General features: G+C 39.1%; 1 protein-coding gene across 2 annotated transcripts in view; it reads right to left on the bottom strand.

The window, feature by feature from the left end:
- The window catches only part of PLPP1 (phospholipid phosphatase 1), a 61606-nt gene that overhangs the window by 29753 nt on the left and 19380 nt on the right, over positions 1 to 12473 (bottom strand). Inside the window, exon 2 of one of the 2 annotated variants that reach the window (XM_054282249.1) lies at positions 3331 to 3482. The exons of the other annotated variant lie outside the window; for it this stretch is intronic. Coding sequence (XP_054138224.1) covers positions 3331 to 3482 — 152 coding nt within the window. The remainder of the gene's footprint in view (positions 1 to 3330; positions 3483 to 12473) is intronic. 2 annotated transcript variants of the gene reach the window in all.

The following is a 12473-nucleotide window of genomic DNA, read 5'->3' as shown; positions in this document are numbered from 1 at the left end:
ATAATAACATTAAAAGAAAAGTATTATGCTATTTTTGTTAATACTCACACATACAGTTTCAGAAACTATTTTTTTACAAACATTAAGCTGCAAATTTAAGTTTTCCAAGAGTCAGCAGTAACCATGTCCAAACATTATAAACACTTTCACACAGAAGAGAAACACCTTTCTACTTTACCCTACCTCATGTTGAACTTAATAATATTATTTTCCGAATACTTATTAAAACAAAGCTTTCGCAGAATAACATTTAACCATATTATTTGGTATGGCCCTAATTAGAAACATTTTCTCCTGTGTAACTTCATTCTACATTGAGTCTTCTTCACTTACTGTACTGAGTAAAATTTTTCAAAGCTTGTTAGGTTTTTCATTAAACCAGAAACAGTTCTGAAGGGTTGAGACTTTATATCAAGATCTGAAAGGCCAGATGTTTCAACCAAGAAATTTCCTATTCCTCATGGAAATTAAATCCTTTGGAGAGAAAAGAAAACTAATGAGGGTAGGGAAAGACAGGTCTTACTGAGGTAAGATTTTTCATCCTACATGTCCAAGATACATGTATCAAGTGCTGGCAAGAAAGCAGATCTAATTTTGTTTTCTTGCAGCTTCCATCTTTTGCAGAAAGTAAGTTTTTCCTTCTGCCAGATACAGAACTTCACTCCAGATAATTTGGATATTGAACCAATTGGTCCCATTCTGTACAGAAAGGGTCAGGTATGTGGAGGACTGGATGTATACATGTAAAGTTACCTTGAAAAATCATGTAAAAATTAAAATTATGTCTCTGTCACTTGAGATGCTGGGTCCTGGACCCCAGCAAAGCAGAGCTGTAGTGAATGAAGCCATTACTTAGACACTGCCACCCAGGCACACAGAGTGACAGCTTGTCAGACGCTCTGCACGTGAAGGCAAACAGACAGTACTGTCAGATGGGTGACAATGAAGCTTTACACCCTCCACCACACCCAAACACGGGCTGAAGCAGAGAAATACCAGAACATGGACTAAAACTGAGAAAGTTTTCAGTAAAATTTTACTTCAGTAAAGTACATAGACACCTAATCCAGAAAGCAGCCTTTTAAGTAAGATAACTAAGCACAAATAGCCATGACAGATAAATAATGACTCCCTTTCAAATAACACTGCTGCAAAACCTGCAAGAAGGTCACTTATCTCAGGTACCAAAAAATTAGTTGATGTCAGTGCAATTACTATACTGGACAGACATCAAAGAATATTCATCTTCAATAATCTGACTAAGCATTGAGTAAAGGACACCAATATTTGCTTTTACCATCTGACTATGAAGCAATCTTGACAGAAAAGCCTGATTTCACAACTTAAAGATATCCCCTGATGTTACAAAAGAAATTTAGTTCGCTAAATATTCATACAGGCTCAAATGAAGACTGGATTAATCCAAAGGGAATACATCCATTTAAAAACTCTATGTAGTGGAGCCTTTTCTGACTCAGGAAGTCTCTGAGCTGCAAATGGCTGGTAGCCAAGCACTGAGGGCAATACATCAATCTTCCCATGCTCTATCCTCTTCTTCCTCACTCAGCTGTTTCAGCTGCTCTATAAATGAAATAAGCTATATGGGCTTCAGTTGTGACCAAGCACTGATGCTCTCAGATTATACTGACTACCCAAAGGTAGTAACAGGGTGGAAAAAAAAGTCTTATCTTAAAAGGGAGGATCTTTAGCATAAGCCATTTGCCAGTTAACAAAACACAAAAACCCTCCCTCCACCCAAAATTTCATCTGCTTCAGAAACATTCTGTAAGTTTTTAAAGCAGCTTTTCCAAGAAGAGGGAAAGCAGGCAAGTCACAGCTTCAATTCTCAGAACATACTTCTACACTTGCAAAAAAAATTCCATCCAAAAGCAAATATGAGCTGAAAATTGACCTTTATGCGGAAACCTTGATAAAAATCCATGCAGTCCCTATGGAAGGCAGAGTTAGATTATCATAATATCCCTCCTGACTGAAACCCATTAGCCCAGAGAAACAGCTGGTCAATACTGAGGATTACCTTTAGCGGTGCCTTTTCATTTTTGGCTCCTAAATATACTTGAATAAATATTTATACGGCTAAAAATCTTATTTGGCATAAGGAAGTTTTAACTCTGTTCAAAGTGTGGCTCTGATGAGTTTGGATGCCACCCAACAGAACCATCAGTGGAGACTGAATCTTTTTAGCACATCTGGACAGAGATCTTGAGGCCCCTGTGGAAGGGCCATGGCAGGAACTGCAGCACAGCCCATCAGACTCAGAAATGGGTAACTCAAGAGGCCCAGCTGCCCCCTCTGCTCACGAGGACACCTCCCAGCTACTTTCTGCCCCAGCACTGGTGTTCTTCCAAGAGCCATTTGCACTCCATGTAGTCAAGGAAAGCTGCTGTTTTCAGCAGGCTAAGGCATTTCACCAGCAGATCCCGGCTCAGACAAGCCACAAGAGGTGGCAACAGACAGGGTAATAGCAGGACCTCAGCTTTTGTCCATACGTAGTAAGATATTAGGTTAGCTCAGCTGACAGCATACCATTAAATATTAGGGATAGAGAGTCCTTATATTCTTGAGACAGTTCAGCTGACCTAGGAGCTGTGGTCAGAGAGAGACCCCAAATTGGCAGTCACAGAGACAATCTGTCCAGCTCACTGATCTGGCATGAAGAGGAGGAAAGAAATAAAGTACCCTGTTTTCAGCCAGGGTAGGTGCAGTATGAAAAAAATAATGCAAATGGGCCCAGAGTTTTATCCTGATCTTCAGGGAAACATCCAGGGAAAAACTCCACACCTACTACTTCTTTTTATTCTATTTATGCCTTTGATAACATCTGACAGGAAGCCATAATCTTTCTCTTAAATAGGCTAGTATCTGTTTTTACACTTCCACACACAGAAGTTTCCCAAAGATTTTGTGGCAGATAAAAAATAGTGACTTAATAGGTCATGCACAATGATATACTGAAACTAGCAGGTCCTGAAATAAAAAGAATTGTGACAGTCACAACATATTAGTGCTATTTTCAACAAATATGGTAAGAAGTTTTTATCTCTCAGATGACAGAATTAAGCCACCATAGTTCTAAAGTAGTATTTTTCTGTTCTATAATTCTAGCTGTTTGACTTCAGTTAAAGAAAAGCTTTTAGTTAATCTTGCCAGAACACCATTTCTACTGCTTTACCACCTAACCTAAGGACATTATTTTATGGTTGAGAAACCTTACAGATTAGTTTTGTAAACCTGTATTAACAGATTACCCCTCCTCCCTCTTCCCCACCCCCACTGAAATAAAAAGCAAGGAAGAAAAGTTTAACTTACAACAATTACACTGAAAGGAATAATTATTCCTGCTAACAATTTATAAGAAATGGTGTCCTCTTTGTATGGATACCGGATGGATTCATCACTACAGAAAACGCCTCTCTGGAAGGGGGTACGTCGTGAACTGAGAATTGCAAAAGGCAAGCCAGCTGGCAAAAAGGAATACAAAATACATTACAAAACCAAAACAAACTGGCGATGACCATACTTCCACATTTCCAAAGAGATGTGCATAAAGAGGAATGGGCATGCAGGAAGTTAGAAGGTTATGCACTTCCTTTGGCCAATGACTACTGCCTTGACTTTGTAGCTTCCAGGAAGGATTGCTGAATGAAGGAGAGCAAGGCAGGACTCCTCTCATCTTCATGTTTGTGGCACTTCAAGTGTGGAACAATGCCAAAACCATGACTGAGTAAATAGTTCAGTGACAACCACTGAGATGCTCAATCTTGTGCTACTGGCACAATTATCAAATTTTTCTTTATATTCCAGTGAGCAACAGTTGCCCCTGTACACCTTCTCTGGACAGCTTTACAAGTCGGAAGAGCATAAATTGCATTTCATGAAAGCAGAAAAGGAGGTGCTTTCAAGGGAGTGCAAGTGCAGAGGGAATATTTGGGAATATGGAGAAAAGGAAATTACACATGCACACGATTCCCTAACTTCCTCACACACTGGATGCCTTCCTAGAAGGACCTATAGCCTCAAGGCATGGAGATTTTATTCCCACCTCTTCCACCAAAGAGGATGCCTTTGGCTTAATCTAATACCTGCAGGACACAATACTAAGCTGCACAATGCTGCAAGCTATTGGTACCCACAACACAAACCAAAATTAGTCATTTGAACAGCAAAGGTTTTTTCAAAAAATTCAAAATAGGATGCAAATTACCATAAACTGATAGAATCTCATTTCTAAATCCTATTCCTCCATCCTTAACACACATACAACATCTGCACAATCTGTTTGTGTACAGGGATGACTACTCTTGGAAAGAAAAGGCTGTATGGAAAACAAGAGGTGGAGGACCACAAAGAATGTCTAAGAAAAAAAAAAAAAAAAACAAAAAAACAACACCCAAACACAACAAAACAAAAAACCCAAAAACTTTAGCTTAGGCATGTAGAGCCCAGTAGCATAACCCTTGACTTTATGCTCAAAATTCAGCTGTGTTGTACATAAAATGCATACCACTTTAAAGTTACACAACAAAAGCTATCTGGAAGACACACTTCCATCCAACATTAAGGGATCAGAAAGATGAAAACAGTCTCCATCCTTCCTTCCCAGCAGAAATAAATGTTGCTGAAGTCACAGTTCTCTCCTCAAGACCTCAGGGCCAAGGCATAACCTACCTCTTCCTTTCCACATACACAGCTAGCCCAATAAGCATGTGTAAATAAAACTGAAGATGTAAAGAGCAGGAGAAAAAGCGAGCAAAAGAAGATGCCAAGCATCAAGAAAACTGTTAGGGAAGAGACCTAGGATCCTGTCCAATCCTTTTCCCTCCACCCATGAAGTCCTCCAAACTAAGCCTCACTCCTGGGACCATCACAAGTGATGTAACTGGGATTTCGCAAACAATTTACTATCAGTTTTGCTCTGCACACTATAAAGTGCTTAAAAGAATACTTCCATTTGAAAACAAAAAAACAAATAACAAAATAATGGCTCAAAAGGAGAAAATTTCCCTGAAGTGAACTCTGATGAATGATACAACCCTCTCCCTTGATCAGGCAGTTATATATGGGTCTACTGTGTGGGCCCTTGCATTCCAGCTCAGCCAGTTGCAAATAACCAGGTACCCTCTGTGCTGCTGCTGCCATGAAACCAATAGCAGGCAAAACCTCCCCCCCAAAAGTGGCAGAAAAAGACCCCTGTCATTGTCAAGAGGGGTTGTTTCCAATTCCATGCCAGCGGGACTACAACTGACACAGCTCTGGAAGCCATCCAAGCACACCAACAAAGCAGGAGGACAGCAGGACGGGCCAAGAGCCAAGCCAGAGCCTCACCAAAACACTGCACCATTCAGACACCAGCCAGCACAAAGCCTGGGAGCTGGACTCCGCAGTACAGTGCAAAAACACAGCCTTTCCTATTAGGAAAAAATTCCTCTACCTCTCTCTTAACAGAAAGAAGGTTTTGAAAAACACAGCAGATTATTTTTTCCCCTCCCCTTGTGTTGGTATTGTGACAGATGTCATGACACATCATCAATTGTTTAGTATTTAACTGACTTGGATCAGGGTTGAGGCAGAAGCACGTGCAGTCATGGTGAGGGAAGGTGATTTGTCAACATAATGCTGTGGTGTTTCCAACACTATTTATCCTAAAAATAGGTATGGAATGAAAATTTCATCATTTGCCCTGCACACACCAACATTGCAGACTGAGTATTTGAGAAAAATTTATTGCTTGGACCTCCAAATGTAGAGAATTAGGCATATACAGATAAGAGTTTCTCAATTATTTACATGGTTACTTCTTTAGTATTGGTAGTTTTGATTATCATGGTAAAGCAGTTGTTCACAAAATTAAGTTCAACCCAAAAGAACCTTATCACAGCTTCAGCACACTGCCACAAACACCTGTGGTTACAGTTAGATAGTGTCACTGACATTGAATCACTAGCTCTGCATCACCCATTTTAAAGACTTGCTCTGTGAATAATGGTGTCATGGCACCTTACTCCTCATTTCCTCTAACCCACACCTGGATGTTTCAGCTTCTCAAGATGAGAGACTGGAAATTTTCAGGATGATGGGGTTATTCAGGGGGAGCTTTTTTAAATGTAATTTCCATCTACTAAATCAGAAATAAAAAGGGGTGTGGAGCACAGGAATGAAGTCTCTCAGGCAGTGAGGATCTGTGTTCTTACATGCTGAGTGAAGCTGCTTGAAATGTGCATGCTCATTCTTCAGTAATATTGAGATTATGATGTAACTATCCTGTAATTGCACCTTCCTGTATCCAGATCATGGAAACAAAATACCAAACCACTCCAAGTTTGTTTTTGTTTTGTAAGCAAGTATGAACAGCTAAAATAAAATTGTCTTCTCTTTCATAATTTCTTTCCACCTCCTTTACTTTGAGTCTTAAAAGTTCTGGGTATCTATGTGGCAGCCATAAAGTAACCATTAATTGGAAGAGCTAAGCACTGAAAAATATAGCAAACATAACAAGTCTTTCTTCAGTTTCCCCCAGCTGCACAACAGATTCAAGAAGTAGTTCCACTAGTCATTTATCTTATTGCTGTTCTCAGCACCTTTCAGTGAATGCTCCATGTAAGCTTGAAAGAAAAGTTTTCATTTCTAAAAAACAGATTAAGTATAACTGATCAGATTAATTTAACACTGTTAAACTGTAAACTGAAGTCACAGAGTTACAACATCTGTAATTTACCTATGGCTCAATTCATGGCAGTCATCAGCCTGAAGAACCATGCTAGTAGGGGCTTTTGATATCTTTTTGGTTAAAGTATTCTCCAATGTCAATACATAATCCCTCAGAACATGCTCCATGGAACAGGTTTAATTTACTTCTTTTTAACATGCATGGATTGACTTCACTATTATTAACTGGTGGGAGAGAGCAGAAAAGTAGAAGTCAAACCAGAGGGGCATCAAGTGTTTCTGGCATGCGAAGCCAGTAAGAGAACCTTCTCACAATACTGAGGGTTCTGTTCTGTTTTAAATAAATCTGCAAAATAAATAAATAAATCCACTAATCTGCTTTTGTGGGTTTTCAAGGCATTTTAATTTCTAAAATAAAATCAAAATTATTTCAAATATAGAGCTTGAGTATTTTTTTGCAATGGAAGTTTCCCTTTAAGACAAGAAAGGGACAGAAAAAAACAGTTTAGCTTTTTCACTACTGCAAGCAGAACAAGCAAGCAGAAGAACTGTCATTAAGTGATAAAGAGGTAAAGCTTCTTACTGTACCAAGTAAAACAGTGGAGTTTCCCTACAGCTGAGATAGACATGTTACTTTTTCACCCTTACAGATATCATAATTTCAGAAGACAGGGATAAGTTTTTGCATCACGGTGGCAATTTTCCTAGCATGGAAGCTCCTGGCACAGGTGGACAGGACATGACTGAAGATACCAAATGATACTTGTCTTTATCTTTACCACCATCACTAGTGTCAATGTCTTTAATATCACAGATACAACTGAGGAAAAAATGTTGACTGTAGTATAGGAAGCACTGTACTTTGACAGCAGATTTATTCACACAAATATCTAAAGCAGTTTCTCAAGAAAAAGTAGCAAAGATTCAACAGCAGATCACTGAGAAGAAATCCTACTCATCTGCCACAGGCACATTACCACATTCAGTTAAAAGAAAGGTCCTACAATATCCTACAAATACTCATTTTGTTCAATTTTCCCTGAAAGCAGTAGAAATTGGGGAGTTTAAGTACTCCTTTTATGTAAGAAGTGGAGAGAGCAGAGGAGCATTAAAGGCTCTCTATTGATTACTTCTCATATGATAATTCCAAAAAGCTTCCCTGGTGTACACTTCATCTTCTAAGCTAGTTGTAATACAGTGAAGAAATTGCCTAAAGGGAAAATGACATGTATGTGAGGAGGAATCATACAGCTGGGAAGAGGTTACCTGTAGGGTAATCTCAAGGATAAAGCAAACAAGCTAGTGCTATGCAGTGCATATGCATTCTTAATGAATAACTAGCAGATGTACTGCTGACAGAGCTGGCAATTCTTTGATACAGTGGAAAATCAAGGCCAGCCAGTTCTGCCTGCAAAACAGCCCTTAAAGACTGAGACAAGGGAACATATGGAGATTTGTGCAGTAATGAGTTCAGAGTCATGCATTTGGAGGTTAAACAACTCTGTTGACTTGGGAGCTTGTCAGTTCAAACTAGGAGGGGGAAATAATGTACTTCTTGTGGTAGCTGTACATCAGTATAATAGCGTGACCATTAGAAAAGTCTTTTCAAAGGCACTAACACTTCTAAGCCATTTGACAAATTTCCGCTGAAACAGTATTCAGTCAGAATTGGCAAATGCATTTATGCATTTGGTTTTAACTCATCTATCTTTAGTGCAGACAGATATGGACTGCTAGGATACATCCCTCATTATCTCAAAAACGAGAGTTTGGTTTTGCCCAGTTCAACAGGATCTAAGGGCTGTAAATCAGCCAAGTGCATACACAGTAGATATTAGAAAAAAGAGCAATACTGATCCAACAAGCAACCAAGAATTAAGGAACTACAAACACAATCCGTAATAAAGGTATAAGGAGAAATGCAGGCTCTGAAATGTTTCAGTCATAATACACGGAGTAGAAACACAAGTAGCTCAACTGATAAGACTACATATTTTAAACAATTACTATACCCTTGTCCAAAAGTATGACTCATACAGTAAAATGGATTAGATTTCCTCATAACTTGGAGTGATTTCTGACTGATTATGTTAGGTTTTTTTCCATAAATATCCTGTATTACACAGGTTATTTCTGTCCAAATTTCTAATCTTGGTTAGGTTTCTTCACTGGGCATGAGGCTGTTCTCTCCACTAAAGCTGGACACATTATCACCCTGCAGAGAGAGAACATCAGATCGTACACCTCCCTGGAGCCATCCTTCCCACTCTGCTCAGGAAGGACATCACTTGGCGTTTATCCACGCTTTAGTTCACCAGCTATGTTACTGCCATCTTTTGTATTTATTGTTCTGAGTTGCCTACTTTGCTGCCTCACTACACATGCTCTCTCTCCTCCAGGGCATTTATGACTACACTGAACAGGGCAGACTACCAGACAGCCCTACTCGACATCTTCCTTCCTGGCAAAGGACACGGAGCACTTACTGCTCCTGCTCACTTCTCACTGTTAAGTGAATTATTTGTTCATTTGTTCATTTCAGGGTTTTTTCTCCAATCTCATAACTATTCAGTTACTTAATATTTGGTTGAAGTACACATTTGAATATACACATCTAAATAATGAGATTTTCTAAAAACAAAAGCTGCTTTAGCCTGAGTTTCCTATCTTCCTCATTTATCACAGGGATTAAGAAAAGAACAGATGTTCTAACACCAGGAAACAGTGACTATGTTACTGACAAAGTAGCTTTCAACATTTGTGTTTAGGTGCTATAATCTGTGTTAGGTAGTAATAATCTTTCTCCAGAGTTCTGAAACAAAACAAATTTAAAAGATTTGGTTGTCTTCTCTCTCAGCACCTGAAAAAAAACCTGCCACCACTTTTGTGCTGTTATCTACAGCCAGTTTCATTGCTGTAGCTTTAAACTAGAAGTGATTCCTACACTTATTTTTTAAAAAGCTTAAGTAGTATTTTGAGGTTCAAGTCTCCTTACACCAAAAGTTCAGATACAAAGTAGAAGTTAACATTTTCCCCAAATATGCTCTAGATATTTCATTACTAATTTCATCAGCAAAAAACATCCACAGTATTCATTACAACATTAGAAATACTGCCTGGAAAAACACCCAATTTACAAAAGCTTAGTTAAAACTTTTGGGCTGATATTACTGCTCACATTCTGTGAAGGTTGGGAGGGTGTCAAAACCTCTTTACAGATTAAGACAAGACTTTGGCTTGTACTTAGTATAAGAACAGGGCTACTTTCCATTGGTCATAGGAGTTTTACAGTTCAGGAGAGCACCTACCAAGAAATTAAACATCGTGCCACAGATCACTAAGTTCCATAGTTCCATTTTTTTGCATTCTCCTGAAAAGGGGGGTAAAAACCACCTCTTTCCATGAGTATTTCCCTACACAAGGCAGAACAGAATGAGGTACAAAAATGTGAGCCTGAAGAAGAGAAACAGAGGAGGCAGCACAACAAGGAACACACTCTGCCTTACTTTCCCTGTTGCTCGTCTCTGGTTCCTAGCGGCGCTGCTTCCCTTCTCTGACACCCCCTCCAGTCTCTGGTCTCAGTCCTAAATGTCAACAGCACAATATTAGAAACTATGTGTCAGACTTGAGAGAAAGAAAAATCTATGCCATAGACTGTTTGGGTTTTTCCTTAAATTACAACGCTTATCTAAGTTGCAATTCCCTCTACCTACATTTCTCCCTATTCCATTTCACCCTTTTGTATATTTTACTAAATAATACTTCAAAGCTCCCTCTATACCAATGTGACTGCTTGGCTTTCTCATAGCTGTGACCAAGCTTCACTCAGCACTTTAAAAGCCCTTGTCTGGAGTTCCTCCCACTGTCAAAATGCCAATGTTTACTCAGACACTATGTGCATTCTCCATCCATGTACTAAGAAATGTACCTGAAGGGCTGAGGAATGTACCCCAAGTCCACAGGGCTAACATGCAGGTTACTACAGTTTATTTACTTAAAACACAACTGCACTCAGTAAGAGTGATTTGTACAAGTAACAGAGGCAAATGGTGCTCCTCAGATATTCCCTCATCTGATTTCAACCCCACCAGAACACACACACCTTGGACACATCAAAAAGTGAAGCCAAAAGCTGGATGCTGCTCCTTCTCAACATCTGGCCCTACAGTATTCATCTCAGCCAGGAATTACCCATCAATTCAACAACTCAATAAAGTGCATTAACCTGACATTAAACCTTTACAGAGTAAAACCATGGATTATTATTACTATCTTGCCTTTAAAAAGAGAATCGAAAAATTAGCAGTTTATTCCTCAGAATAAGGTTGGGTTTAGAGATAATGCTGATCTGTAGTACAAGATGAACAGTTAATGACAAGTAGAACGCATGACAGATTATGAAGTTCAACAGCATTGCCCAAAAAGTTTCCAATGCTACAAATACACCAAAAAACACAATGAAGATAAAACATGAGCACCTTTTAAAAAAATTTACCAGATAAGAGGCAGTCTTGCTCAGAGCATAATAAAACCTCTTACAAATAACCTGAAACTTAAGAGTCAAGTTGAAGTCCACTCTAGGGTCAAACAACAGTTTTAATTTCAATTAATTGCAAAACTAACAAGAGTGGGTCATAAAGCTTTGACACTACTGAAAAAGTGAAAAGCACAGCTACCAATCAACAGCCTACAACAGGTTTCATTAATCCCCTGATTTATTAATTTCCATCCCAGCAGTAACTACATTTGTTCATGAAGACATATGAAATTAGCTCAGTAAGTATTTATATTGGTCAATCTAATAGCTACTGTCAATAAAAGTTTCCCTTCAAAATGCATCCATTTCATAAACAGCATTAAATATCAGTTTCTTTTGCCACAAAAGAAATCAGTAAAGTGCCTTCAAAGTATGATTGCACTAATCTGTAGGAGGGAAAGTTTCAGTCAAAACATTGTTACACATGCAATAAGCAGACATTCCCAAAAACATTAAGCCTAATGACTAATATGTTAAAGCTGGCCCAGGAGAAAGCTACCTAGGTCCCTTTTGGGAAGTCATCATGATACAGAGGACATTTTGCCACACCAAACCTAGGAATGTTTTGATTCAGCCCTTTTTTGTTGTTATTTAAACTACTTAGAAATCAATGTAACCTAGCTATCCAAATATCTTTTGATTGGCTTCAAGGCAGAGAAATTAAGTCCTACAGGCCCCATCATGTTCCCTTCTCTCAAAGAAGGTCCAAAGGGCAGTGCTTATCCCAGGTAAGTGACTTAACCAAAACTCTGTTTACTAACAAACACTTCCCTGTAAGGAACATCAGCATTTCCACTACTTGTTTAGGTAGCACCAGGTTGTGGAGAACTACTTGGTCTCCCAGAAATTCAGTGCAGGCCTTTAGCTGAGTTAGAAGTTCTGAACTCTTCTCTCTACATCAGTCCATCATGTAATAGCAACCTAGCAGTGGCTTGTGAGCCTTCAGCTGTGGGACAGAACTGCCAAGCAAAGCCTTGGCAGGGAACCACAGAAATCCTAGAACAGGGAGCAGACAAAACTCAAAAACACTCTCAGGTTGCTCTGTTGTTCTGTTGCTCTGATGAGAAGAAGGGTTTTGCCAGAGAGGTTCTCCTTGCTCTGTGCTTCTCCCTCCCTCCATGTCACCTACTCCCAGAGCTAAGGCAAGCTGCATGAGTGTCACTAAAGATGAAAGATGACTAGAGGGGGAAAATAAAATCAGTTTGGATGTGAAGTTAAGAGAAAAGCCAAACTGAACAGGACACCTACA

The sequence above is a fragment of the Melozone crissalis genome, unplaced genomic scaffold, assembly GCF_028551555.1.
Source record: "Melozone crissalis strain CALT ecotype California unplaced genomic scaffold, PUWL_Pcris_2 ptg000005l_1, whole genome shotgun sequence".
NCBI classification, from domain to species: Eukaryota; Metazoa; Chordata; class Aves; order Passeriformes; family Passerellidae; genus Melozone; species Melozone crissalis.
Note: the sequence above shows the minus strand (reverse complement) of the source record. Positions and strands in the feature narration are given on the sequence as shown.